This window comes from Coregonus lavaretus (genome assembly GCF_964263955.1).
Source record: "Coregonus lavaretus genome assembly, chromosome: 22".
Classification (NCBI taxonomy): domain Eukaryota; kingdom Metazoa; phylum Chordata; class Actinopteri; order Salmoniformes; family Salmonidae; genus Coregonus; species Coregonus lavaretus.
In genome coordinates, this window is record NC_140009.1 from 26,431,385 (window position 1) to 26,448,871 (window position 17,487).

At 42.6% G+C, this 17,487-nt stretch overlaps 2 protein-coding genes and 1 long non-coding RNA gene across 6 annotated transcripts; 1 reads left to right on the forward strand and 2 right to left on the reverse strand.

The window, feature by feature from the left end:
• Positions 1-6,833: 6,833 nt before the first annotated feature.
• LOC311150159 (ADP-ribose glycohydrolase OARD1-like) lies at positions 6,834-9,495 on the reverse strand. Of its 4 annotated transcripts, none has more exons than XM_084187473.1 (6): positions 9,408-9,495; positions 9,088-9,150; positions 8,099-8,264; positions 7,873-7,931; positions 7,677-7,789; positions 6,834-7,560 (listed from the first exon to the last, which is right to left on the reverse strand). In XM_084187473.1, the coding sequence occupies exons 2-6, from the start codon at positions 9,133-9,135 to the stop codon at positions 7,407-7,409; spliced, it is 540 nt and encodes a 179-aa protein (XP_084043599.1). In that variant the 5' UTR covers positions 9,136-9,150; positions 9,408-9,495; the 3' UTR covers positions 6,834-7,406. The 4 variants fall into 4 exon arrangements, with proteins under 4 accessions (XP_084043599.1, XP_084043600.1, XP_084043598.1 ...); XM_084187474.1 differs by having other exon boundaries at positions 9,088-9,221; positions 9,408-9,481; XM_084187472.1 differs by lacking the exon at positions 9,408-9,495 and having other exon boundaries at positions 9,088-9,356.
• LOC311150163 lies at positions 8,291-10,107 on the forward strand. Its single transcript, XR_014615081.1, has 2 exons — positions 8,291-8,384; positions 9,354-10,107. It is a non-coding gene; the product is annotated as an uncharacterized lncRNA (long non-coding RNA).
• A 3,399-nt stretch (positions 10,108-13,506) lies between these two features.
• LOC311149897 (guanylyl cyclase-activating protein 2-like) lies at positions 13,507-14,680 on the reverse strand (the record flags this gene model as incomplete). Its single annotated transcript, XM_084187130.1, has 4 exons — positions 13,507-13,658; positions 13,936-14,050; positions 14,170-14,373; positions 14,480-14,680. The coding sequence occupies 4 exons, from the start codon at positions 14,678-14,680 to the stop codon at positions 13,507-13,509; spliced, it is 672 nt and encodes a 223-aa protein (XP_084043256.1).
• Positions 14,681-17,487: the final 2,807 nt, after the last annotated feature.

Below are 17,487 nucleotides of genomic sequence, written 5' to 3' on the forward strand. Positions count from 1 at the left end.
CATATTCTCCCGCTCCGCTCTTTCCTCTCATACTTGCATCATCTGTCTCCCTTATTCTCCATCTCTTTTCACTTTCCTTTTTTTCTTATGTCCCCTTCCTCTCCCCTTCTTTTTTTAGTTTCTTCCTAATAATCCCCTCTATTTTTGTCTTCCCTCCATCACTCACTTTCTATCCTATTCTCATGCTCACTTTGACTTTTTTTTCTCCTCCCCCTCTCTTCCCTTCCTTGCACACAGTATCCTACACACACATTTCCCCAGGGTGTGTGATGAGGCGCCCTGGTCCTGGTTGCTAGCACGGCACAACTGTACTGTTCTCTCCTCTTCTCCCGCACGCCAGTGTACTTTTCAGGGTGACACTTCATCAAGGAGAGAATGTTCACCGTAATCATTTGGTATGTCCTCTATTTTCCTCTATTGTTTCCTGTATTCTTTCTCAGTGGTAGCAATACATAAGGGCTGGATAACTTCCCTGAATATTCATTGTGTCTTCTACATATAATTTTTTCCATTCAAAGCCTTCTATTTTCTCAATATAAAGCTCTGGCTCCTTTTCAGTCCATTCAGTTCCTCTCTGTAGTTGTTTTAATGTGATCCAATTCTAATAGAATTTTGAGTTTTGTTTGGTGGAATGCTCACAGTGCAGAATTGGCTGACATGTGGAGCTAACCACTCTGCTAACTGTGGTGTCAGGGTGACAGCAGTGTTGGCTCCGCTATATCGCCTACGCCATCAGTAACAGGGGCGCACTAAACGCCCCGTGTCACACAATCTGGGACAGGGGGTGTCACACCGAGAGGATGAGCAATGACAAGACTCCTGACAATTCTGCTGATCTGCCTCTTCCTGAGGTGCTAAACACTCAATGGGTACAAGGGATTTTATACCTGCAGAGGTGAACCCAATGATCTGATCTATTAACCCAAAGGTCCAAAGCTTCTAAAATAATGAACACATAATGTCTCAATTCAAAACAATGGAATTAAAATGTTTTAATTAAGATTTATTTCTCATTACCTTCAATGACCTGATGGTAACAAAAACATTCAAATCTCATTGGTTACAGTGCATTCGGAAATAAACCGACCCTCTCCCTTTTTCCATATTTTGTTACATTACAGCCTTATTCTAAAATTGATAAAATTCTTTTTTTCCCTCATCAATCTACACACAATACCCCATAATTACAAAGCGAAAACAGTTTGTTAGAAATTTTTGCAAATGTATAAAAAAACTAAAACGGAAATACCTTATTTACATAAGTACTCAGACCCTTTGCTATGAGAATCGAAATTGAGCTCAGGTGCATCCTGTTTCCATTGATCATCCTTGAGATGTTTCTACAACTTGATTGGAGTACACCTGTGGTAAATTCAATTGATTGGACATGATTTGGAAAAGCACAAACCTGTCTATATAAGGTCCCACAATTGACAGTGCATGTCAGAGCAAAAACCAAGCCATGAGGTCGAACGAATTGTCCGTAGAGCTCCGAGACAGGATTGTGTCGAGGCACAGATCTGGGGAAGGGTACCAACACATTTCTACAGCATTGAAGGTCCCCAAGAACACAGTGGCCTCCATCATTAAATGGAAGAAGTTTGGAACCACCAAGACTCTTCCTAGAGCTGGCCGCCCGGCCAAACTGAGCAATCGGGGGAGAAGGGCCTTGGTCAGGAAGGTGACCAAAAACCTGATGGTCACTCTGACAGAGCTCCAGAGTTCCTCTGTGGAGATGGGAGAACATTCCAGAAGGACAACCATCTATGCAGCACTCCACCAATCAGGCCTTTATGGTGAGTGGTTAGACAAAAACCACTCCTCAGTAAAAGGCATATGACAGCCCGCTTGGAGTTTGCCAAAAGGCACCTAAAGGACTCTCAGACCATGAGAAACAAGATTGAACTCTTTAGCCTGAATGCCAAGCGTCACATCTGGAGGAAACCTGGCACCATCCCTACAGTGAAGGGTGGTGGTGGCAGCATCACGCTGTGGGGATGTTTTTCAGCGGCAGGGACTGGGAAACTAATCAGGATTGAGGGAAAGATGAACGGAGCAAAGTACAGAGAGATCCTTGATGAAAATCTGCTCCAGAGCGCTCAGGACCTGAGACTGGAGCGAAGGTTCACCTTCCAACAGGACAACGACCCTAAGCACACAGTCAAGACAACGCAGGATTGGCTTAGGGATAAGTCTCTGAATGTCCTTGAGTGGCCCAGCCAGAGTCCGGACTTGAAACTGACCAAACATCTCTGGAGAGACCTGAAAATAGCTGTGCAGGTACCATTCCCCATCCAACCTGACAGAGCTTGAGAGGATCTGCAGAGAATAATGGGAGAAACTCCCCAAATACAGGTGTGCCAAGCTTGTAGACTCAAGGCTGTAATTGCTGCCAAAGGTGCTTCAACAAAGTACTGAGTGAAGGTTATGAATACTTATGTAAATGTGATATTTCAGTTTTTTATTTTAATACATTACATGTCTGATTTTTCCTTACTTTATTCATGACCTGTCTCTTTCATAAGAGTGATTGGATAGTTGGTGTCATACTATTTCATTCAGCAGTCAGGTTCTATCCTTCAGTTGTTGTGATTGGTCCTCTGACTGAAGACCACACTGATTCCAGTCATTCCACTAGCTGTTCTATCCTGATTACAATACTCAAATGATTTTAGCCAACAGCGAGATATCCGCTGTTTCAAATCCCGCTATGCTAATTCAAGATAAGTACTTTTTAGGCTCCTTCAAATTTCAGTGGTTCTCAACTTCTCACAATTTCAGTCTTATAGAGGACAGCAGCTAATACTAGGACACAGTCAGGGGTATCATTGCAGCGTTCCTATTAGGAGCTGGATTTTCTCAGCAGTGCTATCTGAGTGTCTTCCTCAGCGTGATGTCTCTACCCTGCTGGGAGTCTCTCAACCTCATCCCCAAGATAATGTGAAGAGGAACAGTCTTCCATAATGCCATGGGTGTCAATGTCATTAAAGTGTTGTTGGCATAATCATCTGCAAAATATACATCAGGTCATAAATTACTCATTTTCCAGAATACAAAATCTAAGCTTATTATTAATAATTTGGTCATTTTTGAGAAATGTTTGTTACACTCACTGAGACTAGCCTATGCAGTAGTATGCCTACTTCAGAAACGGCATGGTTATGATTTCCATTTGAAGATTATTGTTCTGACTGTGTTTTAATGTGTGATTCATTGTTGCCACTGGCAAGCACAGGAAGGGATGTGATAGTTGTTGAAGTCGCTCACAGAATTGGGGAAGTACTACTCATCGCCTATCACTATGGTACTGGGCTGGCAGTAGTACAGTGTGTGTGGTGTAGTGTAAAATAAAATGTTGGTTTGAAATATTGATGATGGGGCACACTAAAATAGCTCTGCAATCTCTCAGAGAAAGAGCCACCATGCTCACTAAAGGCATAGAGACATTAATAATAATGTGGGTTTCTCCCTGTCTGGTCCACAACTGCCACAGTAGAGTGGATAAGCTCACAAAGCTGCTATCGTGTCTCTGGGAGATTGGGTCAGACTATTATAGAGCAAGGATCTAGGGGTCAGCAGCTCTGGTCAGGAGAGGATGGGTCCCCGACCCTCCCTAGCTTTCCTCCTGTCCTGCCTACTGAGGGGGAGTATCCTTACCACTGGTACCTTCCACTTATGGGTACTTGGGCCCCAGGCTTGTGTTAAGTGCTGGAACCCGTCTCTAGCTATGGTGATGAATACACAACCTCAATTCCTTTTACATCTTGTTTAGAAAGCAATATTAGAAGAGTGATTTTCCACAGAAGATTTTAGCAGCTGCTTTTCAATGACAGAATGAGGACATGGTCTGTAAATCATTTACAAACACAGATTCTTCACACTACTCTCCCAAAATAATGCAGAACCTGGTTTCCAGATTAAGTAAATAGCCTACAACTGTGGAGAGCAGAGCTGCTCCTTAAAAATAAACAGCAAATCATGAAAAGATCATCTTCACTCATTTTACAATACTATCTATAAAGATTATTAGACACATCTCAAATCTTTTAGATAGGCTAACAGATTAAAGAAACAGCGCCCACTGCTGGCCGGAGTAAATTAGCATCAAATAAATCACTTTCCTCTGCGGTTCCTACTGTGTGACCACTGAGGGGTGAGAGAGAAACCCTCCTCTTTCCATGGAAGGAGATTCCTCCAGCCCAGCATACCCTCTCTGTCAGATAGTTCACTGGGGCTCAGTCTGTGCCTGCAGTCCCAGTGAACTATCAAGTTCTCTACACACCATTCCTAATTAAGACAGATCAATCTCTACACACCATTAATAATGCATGTGTTATCTAAGCAACCCAAATGCATGCATCACATCACCGAGTATTCACATACGGCTGCACACAAAACGAGAGTGCACACATCATCCCATTTTGGGAATATCATTATGCAGTACATTTGTTTCACTGTGAAGTGATGCACCTGTCCTGTCCCCACCTGACCTCACATTTGAACCATCAACATCAAACTTCAAATATGTTTTTATGATTTCCATTTGAAGATTTTATTTATGCCTCGGCAGGTAGCTTAGTGGTTAAGAGCGTTGTGCCAGTAACCGAAAGGTCGCTGGTTCTAATCCCCGAGCCGACTAGGTGAAAAATCTGTCGATGTGCCCTTGAGCAAGGCACTTAACCCTAATTGCTCCTGTAAGTCGCTCTGGATAAGAGCGTCTGCTAAATGACTAAAATGTAAATGTAATGTAAAATGTCCCAGGAAACTTCAAGTTTGCTCTGAATTCACAAAAAACTGCATGGTTATATTAAGTCCCCCTTGCCCCATGTCAGCAAGATGCTGGGGTCTGGGGAAGCTCCACTATCTATGGACTGAAATGGGATACTGCTGCACTTGACAACTGTGTGCACAGAGAATAACTTGCTGTGGGAGCATCACAGAGTCCCACTCTAGCCTTCTCTCTCCTTCCTTGTAAAGTCTGAATTATGTAAACATTTATAAATTAATTAGCTCCAATATGTAACACTTCATATCATAACCCCCTTGTGAGAAACATACCCACAATTATATTAGAAAAATATATAACTTTAAAAACATCCCACCAGCCCATACAGTAGATGTGAAAAGCAGTTTACCTTGTGTGCTGGGTTTCTTCCTCCTCAGGGCAAACGTCTCTAGCAGCTTCAGGGCACTTTGAGATAGATAGTAAAAAAGAGAATGAATATTCCTTCAAGAATTACTTTCTCTTATTTCCAGTGTTAGAATGAATAAGTGTGGACTAGTGCTTAGTTCTAGAACACACCTTTCCTCAGTACTGTGGACTCTTGCCTCAACCACACACACCCTAAGAATGCATTACTACAGTAAATTAATAAAAATCAACTATGGGGAGGGATAAAAACTACACACACAGCAGTTTTTTCTTCACTCGTTCTGCTGCTTTTTTTTTACTGCTGTATCGGCCTGTACCGCCACCTCATTGGCTAAGCTGCTCTTCAATAACATAAGCGCTGTGCTTTAATTGGGAGGGGGCAGTTTCATGGTGCATCAGGACCCCTCCCGCCTAGCTCTTTTTTTCTCTGACGTGCCTGTGGAGAAGAGTGCTGAGCTCTACAGATTCAAACACAGAGCGTAAAAAATAAGGGAAGGGAGGAAGGAGGGAGGGCATGAGAGAAAAAGAGTGAGTGAGTGTTAGGAGGGAGCTAAGGAAAGTAGCAAATCAGTGAGCTGCTATAGGACAAACACAGGCACGCCGAGCTAGGATTCAGCGTATTGCCAGTTAGGCTTTTTGAGACACAAGTCGAAGACGACCACTGCATTTCTGCAGTCTGTGATGGACCTCTGCAGTACAGTGATGTGTCAGAGGAGGCTCAGGCCAGATAAAAGGGCAATTTCCCAGGGCTCGCTGCAGAGTGCAGTCTAATTGCTGTGTAAATGGGGATGGGAGGAGGGGGTCGAATGCAGTGATGCCGACAGTCTTCCAGCCAGGAATAGAGGGATCAAGGCAGTGTACCCAGTGGCTAACACATTTTCCTCATGAATTATTGAAGGTGCCCCAGAGGAGGCATGGGGAGTGGGTGGGGGCAAAGCCAGGCAGCAGACTACTGCTCTGTCTTTTCACTAGAAGACCTGTGAGAGACTGTACACTGTCTAGCTAACTATTGTACGCTCGTGTTACCACAACCAAATTTTGATTTATAATAATTATAAATGGCAAAATATGCTATTCCTTTCAAGTACTGTAACTACAGGCAATCCGGCGAAAGGATGGCTGGTTTTGTGTGCATTCGACTCAAGTTTCATGATGTAGAGAAGGGCTTGATGTAGAGGAGGGCTTGATGTACAGGAGGGCATGCACATAAAATGGTTCAGTGGGTTTGACTTTGTGGTGTCAGATTCCCTATCTCCTTTCCCCACCCTCCCTTACATCTGGTGCATCATCTTTCAGCTGCTTTTACAGTACAATACACTCAAGATCAACATTACATCATACAATACCGTGGCCATATCTGCAGCAGCTGCACCATGCTGAGTCTTTTGTGATGGTCATAGCATTAGAATCACATTAAAGGTAGCTTTCAGAGTCCACAGCATCAAGCTTATGACTCATGAGCAAAGCCTGATGCACAGCCCTAGTCAGTAGATGAAGAGACGGGTATTAGGAGTGACTAAATGTATTTTTACAGATCATCTGTCCTCCTGTATGGTATGATGGGTGATATAGCTACATTTAGTCACAAGGTGAATATTATCGACAGATGACATATCACCATTTACACTGGACAGTCAACCTAAACCTTAAGATTTATAAGAACCACAGGTCTAGCGAAAGGTGTAGAACACATTTGATTTTATTACTGCAAAACAGCTATTTAGTTTTCATAAGTCATGCTCATGTGAGGTACATGTGCATTACAGTGTATTTACAGCATATGACAAAAACCTGCACAGATCACACCACAGAAGCGATGTGAAGAAAACTCATTGGTGCCCCCTTCTGGTGGAGAACAGCTCTACTGTAAAGGGTCATAATTAACATGAAAAATATGCACCTGTAATTTCAGAAAACCATCAAACACATGGGTAAAATAAAGATTAGGAGGTAAAGGATATGATTCTTAAGGTAAAGTGTTATATTTTGTGATTTAATTTGTTACCTTTTGAAAGTAAAACTTTCAGCAAACATTGCACAGGTGCATATCGGTGTGCTGCATAAACCTGGCATTGAGACACTTGAAATGTACACACTGTGTCACAACACGATATGGTCTGAGTTTTATTTCACACAAAACCCATTGTCATAAGAGTTGAAAAACACGCTTGGAGCCTATGATAAAAGGTGATAGAGAATATAACCATAACAAATGTTCCTGATATATATTATTTACTTTGGTTTACAGAAAACATCAATGGATACTTGGTGTCACCCGTGGACTTGGTTTCCCTGTGGGTTTTACAGGGAGCGTATACACAGTGATTCTTATATCTGTGGGCTGGAATACCTGCTCAAGCATCTCCTCCACTTTATCCCAACTCAGTCCATCAAGGCCACAGCCGATGCTGTAGAATAGAAGGATAGGAAAAATGGAAGTTGAGTCAGCTTACCAACAAAATGCAAAATAATTAAATGTCAAGATAATGGTGATTTTTTTTGTGTAGAATGTACTTATACAAACCGAGGCATTGATATTCCAGTTACTCCATTTTGTAAGCAATGAGACTTCATGTCCTCGAGGCTCTTCCGTAGGCTGTCATAGGTGGGTTTGTGGCTGTATTTTTCTTTTGTAATCTGTAAGAGAGAGAGACCATAAAAGATCACAAAATAAGGCTTTATATGTTTAGTTGGTTGGTATATAGTGGCAAGCATCTTACCAGGTAGTACACAAAACGCTTGTATCTTTTCAGTACAGCGCATTGCCCTGGCACCTTCTCTGAAGTAAAAAACAGTAGACAGTGATCTTGATCAATGACATGGGCTTATAATGTATACCATGCCTTTCTATCTGTAGTGCGTACTTTGAAGTGAAAATGGCACATCACAACATACTTCCATAGCATGCAGCGTGCATAATAACAAACATGAATACACAGGACTCACTCTGTTTCTTCAGCTCGTCTACGCCACAAAATGTTTTCTTGAATTTGACAGCGATGCCTGCCCCCATGCGACAGTCTTCGCTGATACAGTGGGCCAGGGCCTCATCTTCAGGACAGGAGAACAGGTCCCGCTTCACATGACGCAGGCTCCAGCCACCTTCTGCATTCTGGCCAAGAGAGGGCAGCATTACACCACAGAACCAGCCACCACTTTCCAAAACCTTGGATAAAGTATCTAGCTAGCTATGCCAAAGTTTTCCAACCTCTGTCCTTTACCTTAGCTCCAGGTAAGTAGCTAGCTTGCTACGTAGGACTGTAACTACATGGGCATTTATTAAATGCCATTTAACGGTATGGAAGCATTACCTACTAGCTAAGTATGGTGTTTTCTAGCCAGATTCCGACCCTACACTTGCTTACAGCTGCACTGGGGTTAAACAGGCTTCCTGTTTAGATGAAGACACCGCGGAGCCAGCACGATAGGAAAACGTACCTCAATCCAGGGATGAGAAATCTGTTGTACTCCGAATTGTCCCATTATCCCAATTGCTACACTGAGAAGATTGAACGACTTCTAGTTTTTCTAGAAACCTGCCCTTTTTGTCCTCATGGTAGGCAGAAGCCACAGCAGCCATTTTGGAATGGCAGTGTCAGCCTATCAGTTCCTTTGTTGTTCGACACGACATGCCATTCCATAATGGCTGCTGTGGCTACTGCTACCTAGCATGAGGACATAAAGGGCAGCTTTACAGAAAAACTATAAGTCGTTCAAACTTCTTGGTGTAACAGTTGGGATAATGGGCCAATTCAGAGTACAATGCATTTCTCACGAGCCATATCTCGCACTGGCTCTGTGGTGTCAATCTAAACAGGGAGCCTGTCAGACCCAGTGCAGCTGTAAGAAAGTGTAGGGTCAGAATCTATTATGGCTAGGTGTTTTCATGATGGCCACTTACCTTATATTTACATTTACATTACAGTTATACATACCTTATATTTGTCAATAGAGCTCACTGGTTCTTCAGATACAGTTGACATTATATGACTGGTGAGCTGTAATCAACCAGGTAGAGGGAGGGATAGGCAATTGTTTTAACTGCGAGCTAAACCAATGCCACTGCGAGCTAAATGAAAGTGCATTTGATTATTTGAACCTGCATTATTAGCTAGCACTAACGTTACAGTCATCTAATAGAGCAAGCACATTTGTCTGACTATTGCATAAAGCTAACTTTGATTCATTTTTCTTAATTTAGCAATTTACTGAGCTAGCGTCGAAGTCGTTCAGTTTCTCAAAATGTGGCCATTACCAGCTAGCAATCGACTTCCTCTTCGTGTCAGATGGAAATTCCTCCCAGCCTATCCAAGGCAAAGCTGCTTAAACCTATCCAATAATTTCATATCTAAGGTAAGAGGAACTAGAGGTCCATTACGCTCGTGCTCCAGTACCTCCACCATCAGGGACGGAAAAAAGATGGCGGAAGCGGATGATGAGGTGGATTCTGAATATAATGGCGGTAGAATCCAGGAGAATTTGAATATTGTCCAAAAGAAAGGAAAACGGAACAAAGTAGAGTACAGTGATGAGAATGTACGGGTTGTAAATGAGGAGCAGTTGATCGAATTACCAATCTTGAGGAATCCATTTGAGATATCCAAACTGGTGGAGAGAGTGCTGGGTAGAGTGAAGGCTGTGAGGATCATGAGAGGGGGGCTGGTTTAGATTTTTTTGTGCATCTGAGGATCAGAAGAAACGTGTGCTATGTCTCACCCGATTTGATAAATTTGAAGTGTCTCTTAGGAACAGGGCACCCCTCAAGGGGATTATATCTGGAGTCTCATGGGAAGTAGATGTTGAAGAGATGAAAAATATTCCTGGAGTGATTGATAAATGTCGGATGAATCTTGTGGTGAATGAAGAAAAAGTGAAGAGTCTATCTGTTCTTTTGTTTTTTGATATGGAGTCTCTCCCTACTCAAGTGCAGTTAGGGTATATTAACTACAGAGTCAGACCATTTATCTGTGGGAAATTATTCTCTTATATTTTAGATGTGCTGTTAGCTTAGAAAGAATACATTAATGATTAAACATAATAGGTTTGTGCTGTACTGATATAGAATGTTTAATATAACAAGCTGTGATTAATGTGAGGAACATTAGGGGGTAGGATGAGATAAGACTTGTGTCTCACATACACACACACTGCCTCTTTGTTAAACCGCTCAAGGACATGTGTTCTGCTACAAAGATGTCTGAGGTTGCTGACTCGGGACAAGTTGTGAGGATAACAACTAGTGCCTGGCAACAGTGAAGCGCCAAGGGACTGGGACCAGCCTGTGCGCCAACGATAGGCTGAGTAAGTCTAAACCACGCTCAGTCTCTACTCTGATAGGCCAGCAGGGAGCAGGAACTATCTCTGTCAGAGTATTTAAAGAAGAACTTATGACAATGGCTCAGTTCTCTGTCTGCCCTGCGTGGTATTTCAGTGGACCCGTATATACGAACATCATATTTACCATTGAAGTGTTTTGCATTAATTAAAATACTAGTCTATTTTAGAAGACGTGTATTGACCTCTTTTTGTTCCAATACCAGATTTGAATTGACGCAACTTAACATATCCCAAGACCAATGCAGTGTGATCATTGTAAAGCTTGTTTCAAGTGTTTGCAGAAGGGAGAAGCTGAGATGTCTAAGTTGTGGAAAAGATAATATTATGTGTTATAAAAGTAATGAAAATGTGACATGTTGCAATTGTGGTGGGAACCATGAAGCCACGTCTTTTGAATGCCCCATAAGGGTGAAAGAGAATGAGGTGGCCAAAGACAGGGCTATCCAGAGCATATCATATGCACCAGCTGTTAAAAGGGTTGAGGGTTTGAATGGTGCTCCTGAAGAGTTCATGGTGGTGGATAGGCCTTCACTGCAGGCTGCAGGGGTTGCCTTTCACCAGCAGGATCCTGACATTTTAAAGGTTAAGAAGGTGGCCTTTATAGCTATGGTAATAAATGGCACTGCCAAGGTGGAGAGAAGGTCCAGGAAGTTAGAAATCATTGTGGGAGCGGTTCCTGGGGCTGAAAGATTCCTCGGCGAAGTAGTTACATGGAATATTGTCACAAGCCATACAACCCTCTCAGGCCCTAGAACCTGAGAAGGTAGATATGGAGAATTGAAAGAAGGAAGAAGTGGGAGTTTTGTTTTGTCAATGTACTATTTTATTTGGCTGGATTAAGTTAGTTTCCCTATCACGTATGGATTTACTTTTTACCTTGTTTTGGTTTCAACCCGTCCAGTTGGTGGCGGCAATACAACGTTTTGGGTTGTAGTCTGCCATAAAACCCACAGAAGAAGAAGAACCTCCACCATCAATGCTGAAAGCGAATACTGTCAAAGCAAGTCGGACATTTGAGTTTCCTAGTTCCGACTAGTACGTGAACGCGGCATAAGATTTTCATATTGTCCGGTTATTTTATGATATAGTCACGAGCTACCCTCGTACTGCGTTCAAAACAACTGGGTACTCGGAAATCTCTGACTTCCGAGCGTTCAAAACAACTGGGAACTCAGAAAAAAACGAGCTCCGACTGGGAAAAATCCTAACAACAAAAAAATCGGCGTTCAAAACAACTGGGAACTCAGAAAAAAACTAGCTCCGACTGGGAAAAGTCCCAACAACAAAAAAATCGGCATTCAAAACAACTGGGAACTCAGAACAAAATTAGCTCCGACTGGGAAAAATAAATCTAGAGCTCCGACTTTCCGACCTGAAAATCACTGACGTCATGAATTGACCTCGTATTTTTCTGAGTTTCCAGTTGTTTTGAACGAGACATTAAATTGATAGTGCATTTAGTCTGGGGCCAGGGCTATATAATAGGCTTACATTCCATACAATAGGTCAACATGGGTGTTTATTTAAGCAATAAGGCCCGAGGGGTGTGGTATATGGCCAATATACCATGGTTAAGGGCTGTTCTTATGCATGACGCAACGCAGCCCTTAGCCGTGGTTTATTGGCCATATACCGCAAACCCCCGAAGGTTGCCTTATTGCTATTGTAAACTGGTTACCAATGTAATTAGAGCAGTAAAATAAAAATGGTCATACCCATGGTTTAAGGTCTGATATACCACAGCTGTCAGCCAATCAGCGTTCAGAGCTCGAACCACCCAGTTTATAACTAGCCCTTGATCAAGACTCAGTTCCATTACATTAGGCCTACACGTAAGAGTCGTTGGATGAAGTGTCTTCTGTATGGGAAAGTTTTGTTAATAGCCGCAACGCTCGATCTGAACATTAACACGCATCGCTTGTGGTACGGTTTTGGAAGCATAAGAACCCTATCTTTCATATTAGTGAGAAATGATCATAAAAAAAATGTTAAATTGATACACACCATTAATTATAGGGTTAGGGTTCCCACACAGCCATATTTCCATGTTACAGCGCTTGTTTATGGAAAACAGAAGACTACCTGTGCTAATGAGCTATCTGCATCTCCGAATACCTGTGTGGGGAGCCCGCAAACATGTTGTCACTGAAATATTGTTGGCTGTAACTGTTAAAACAGTTTACAGTAAGTGCATGTGTATTTTGCATTTGTATCATTATTTTGATGTGATATGAAAGTAGAGGGATTTATGTTCCTACAAACGTACCGCAATTGAGAATCGATTCACTTTTAGATGGCGTATTTGGCTGTTTTGGCTTCCAGAGCCAATTCACCCTTTAAACAGAAAATGTAAGGTCCTTGGACTAAGGAGTAACGGTAAGCTTCTTTTAGTCCAATATTGGGCTAGGTGTTTATTATGCATCTTCATACACATTTACTGTTCAAATAAATATGGATTTCAAGTTCAACATACATAAAAAGAGGTGGTGCCCTAAAGTTCTAAAAATGCAAAAATGGTGCCACAAATGTAATAAGACTGGCGTACTATATTGTCAGCTCTATTGAAACTCTCAGAACCTCATCAAGTATAAGCCCCCAAATCAGATGGATGCATTTTTTTACCAGCAAAACACAGCAAAATGAACTCTACGATCTGCCCCTACATGATGTCTTTCAATCATATAATTAGATGGAGAAAACTGGTCCCTTTCACTGTTGCCTGCACATACAAAATGCAATCAAGAGTAGTGGAACACACACAACCATCAGGGCAAACAGAAACACATTGATATGTACACATTAGGGATTTCAAAAGAGAAAACAAAGGTTATAAAACACGTGACAAGTTATGGTGTGTGGGCTGTTTACAGGGAGAGAGGGAGTTATTAGAGCAGTGATTGCCCCCTCTGGACAAGCGTCCACGGTCTACGTGGGCATGGTGGTAGTGTCTGCCGGCACAGGATAGCTGAAGCTGCTGGTAGATGGATTCAGCTTTTGATTGAAAGTAGTCTAGAAACTTATTGCAGAGGTCTAGCTTCAGAGCTCACTCCAGAGCTCTTACGTCGCCGTTCATTGATCCATTCCCCAGGGTTGACGTCCATCTGCAGCATCATCATCACCCACTTGTCTCTCCTGGCCCCGTCAATGAACTCATCCAGAGACAGAGAAATATTTAGCATTACCCATTTACTAGTGAAACTAAAACACATACACCGAAGGAAAAACATTACTCACCCATTGTCCAATTTTCAAAATACTCTGGAATGTGTACATTAATGACTAAGTCGCTTTGGATAAAAGAGTGCTAAATGGCAAATACTGTACATGTCTGTGTGTGTTACACACAGCCATAATGTTATGGAAATCACAGTGAGAACCTGCTAAATTATTAAAACCACAGATCAAGCTGTCAGAGAACAGTAAGGGGGTAAAGAAAACATCCTCACCATCTCCGTTTTCATCCACCAGTTCGAATATTCTGTCGACCACTTGATCTGGGGTCAGGAGGTTACACTCCGAATCCAGTACTCCATGACAGGCTTTCTTCAGTCGGTAGATGGACTGAGAAAAGATAATAACATTTTGGAATTATATCCCATATGTATACATGTGTATAGAAATACTGTATTTTATTTAATCATACACTAATCTTTCAACGACTGGAAAATGTTTGTTGTTACCTCTACAATCTCCAGCAGCTCTGTCTTGTCAATGCAGCCACTTCCATCTTTGTCATACATTTTAAAAGTCCATTTCAGTTTATGTTCCAACTTGCCCCTCAAGACCAGGTTCAGGGCTGCAACATACTCTAGAAAATCAATTGTGTTGTCCGGCAAAGGGGGAAAAAAATCATAAAAGATTGAAATGATACTCATCAATAAATACTGAAATGAAGAGAAAAGGTGTTCAACAGTTATCACTTGAAAGACATGTGGTCACTGTGGCCCTCAAAGGCCCCCATCAGATTACTGTAATCTGTATGCTACTCACTCCGTTCTTGTCAAAGGCGCGGAACATATTCTCAATATAATCCGCCGCCTTGTTGTTAGTGACGCCGAAGAAGCTCTTGAACTCGTGCATATAGAGTGTTCCACTTGGGCACTCCACCACAAACTTCTTATACCACTCCTGCAGCTCTGCAACATCAATTTCCTGGTCTGAGTCACTCTCCTCACTCAGTCGCTGACCCATCACGGAAATAGTTATCAAATACTTTGAAGAGCCTCTTTAGTTGAAGGTGTTGTCTCATTTTGTATTGGACTCCTTAGTTGAAGAGGTTGTCACTCATGATTGAAAGTTGTCTGTCAGTCAGTGGTGTAGCTCTGCTCTTTGGACGCTCCTTCTCTTCCAACTATGTCCCCATTACCATCACAACTGCACCTTTTGAATCAGTCCACTGTGTCTGTACTATTACTGAAGGAAAATGCAATATTTCCATACAGAAACAGTGAGTTAGTATTATCCCTGGTCTCCCAATGCTGCACTGAGTGTAGAGACTGGGCAAGGACTATTGTGGATCACATGACACAAGGGATTAGGAATACATACCTACTGTCTGGATCAATTAGTTCATAGTGAGATCATGAGAAGAGTTGCCTTTGTCTATCTCCTAAATATTGCTCAAGGGTCAGTATGGGAAATCCTATCAGTCCAAGGCAAGTGAGCTGCTAGAACTACTGCAGACAGGTGCTGAACACAATAATAGGTATAAAGATGCTTCAAACTGCTAACTGAACTGGTAATGTAGACTACTATAAACCTAAAGGGAAGAGCTGTTCATTTGACATTTTTCTTTGATCAGTGTGACATGAGGAAATTGATCAACTGAAATAAAAAGTACAGGACCAGTTTCCCAGAACTAGATTAAGTATGAAGTCCATGGGCACTTTTAAGCGGATCACTTTTGTCAAGTAGGTCAGGGTTTCCCAAAGTTGGTCCTGGGGCCCCTCCCCTAGGTGCACGTTTTGGTTTTTGGCCTAGCACTACACGGCTGATTAAAATAATCAAAGCTTGATGAGGAGTTTGTTATTTGAATCAGCTGTGTAGTGCTAAAGCAAAAACCAAAATGTGCACCCAGTGGTGGCCCCAGGGCAGACTTTGGGAAACCCTGAAGTAGGTAACCACCGTTGGTCATCGCCTTTCAAAGTGTGTTGCATTATGGGGACAGAAATGTTTCGACTTGCGCCTACATGCCAACTGCATGAACTTTACTGTTACAGGCTTTGGTTCTTCCAAGGTTCCGAGGTTGGACGTTAGCGCGTTGGGCGCACCGATTGGTGTCACCTCGTTAGGCAATATTCTTTACACCTGTGCTGGCTTGTCATCTCGTTAGTTAGGTGTTTCACCAGTGCTGGCCCAGGTGATATTTAAGAGTGGCCGGCCCAGTGTGCTAGTTGGCTTGAGCGATGTGGAGGGTTAACGCCATTTGTTGGCTCTCCCTAGTTTTGATTTCTAAAAAAACTATCCTTTATCAGATCCACTTTATGGTTTGCTTCCTGTCTTTTAAGTTTGGTGTGAGATTTATTTTGTTTGCCTCTTGGGAAAATGTAGTGGGCGCTCATGGTGGGTGTCTTTTAGGGCTCAGTTGTTGTTGCTAGTGAACACCCCCATGAGTGTCTTTCATAACCCCTTACTAGAACACCACGTTTCATTTAGGTTGTTAGTGAATCTTTGTTAGTTCCGACCTACACGAACGTGACCAACGATGTGACTGAAACAACAACCAACTTTGCTGCCATTCATGTGTAGGCTAGCGTGGACACTCAATTTGATTGTACTCATTTGATTTGAGTTTGAGTGTGTGGTTGGAGGCATGTATATTTTTTGTATTTTACCCCCTTTTTCTCCCCAATTTCGTGATATCCAATTGCGATCCAATTACAATTTTGTCTCATCGCTGCAACTCCCGAAGGTCGAGTCATGCGTCCTCTGAAACATGACCCGCCAAACCGCGCTTCTTAACACCCGCCTGCTTAACCCGGAAGCCAGCTGCACCAATGTATCGGCGGAAACACTGTTCAACTAACGACCGAAGTCAGCCTGCAGGCGCCCGGCCCGCTACAAGGAGTCGCTAGTGCGCGATGAGCCAAGTAAAGCCCCCTGGCCAAACCCTCCCCTAACCCGACGCTGGGCCAATTGTGCGCCGCCCTATGGGACTCCCGGTCACGGCCGGTTGTGTGACAGCCTGGGATTGAACCCGGGTCTGTAGTGACGCCTCAAGCGCCACTCGGGAAGCCGGTTGGAGGCATGTTTATTTGGACTAAGAAAAACTTTAATAAACAATGACACAATGTCATGATGATCTGAGCCTTGCGTTTGGAAAACCAGTGTCAGACTTTCGGCTGTCGCATATGCACCTCCACTGACTTCACTCACTTTTGTCTAGTCTGTTGCTTCAGCCTTGCCACTCAAACGAGCCCTAGGTCTACCTAAAGGTTAGTTACAATGTCACCTACATGGGTTCCTCCTTTTTGTTTGCAAATGTTATGAATCATAGAGGCCAGGCATTTGGTAATCCCTCTAATTAGGTGATGCTATTTATAGGACCTTACTTGATAACCTGTGTACACATGTGCTCTGCTTGAGCCATAATTAGCCCAAGTACATCAACATGAAAATATATTTTTGTATTCCATGGCTCAGTAGTAGGCCTAACATATTTCACCAGTTGAATGTCTCCAAATACTCCTTGTTACATCTTTGTAATGAAGACAAAAGTGATGGGAAAATCCTGATGTAAGAAACTTTAATCAAATAGTGACTATGTAGGAGGGTGAGCTACATAAACCCCTATGAGACTGACTGTCCTTGTTTCCTATAGTAGAGCACTGTTGACAGAACACATACCCCTGCCTAGCATTTCTTGGCTCATGTAATGTGCTGACTGTGTTTCATAAGGACAGGGATAAGCATCAGCCTGCTATGCATGAGTGTCAAGGCCATTTGGAGATACTGTCATAACAAATGCTTTCTCTGAAAATGTACAGATAAGGATGTGA

Excerpts from the sequence above, each read along its gene's own strand:
- LOC311150159 (XM_084187473.1), bottom strand. The coding sequence starts at position 9,135 with ATGTCAACTGTATCTGAAGAACCAGTGAGCTCTATTGACAAATATAAG. Across the intron at positions 7,932-8,098 it reads AGACGAGCTGAAGAAACAGA|AGAAGGTGCCAGGGCAATGC; the intron begins GTGAGTCCTGTG and ends TTTTTACTTCAG. Across the intron at positions 7,790-7,872 it reads AGCGTTTTGTGTACTACCTG|ATTACAAAAGAAAAATACAG; the intron begins GTAAGATGCTTG and ends TCTCTCTTACAG.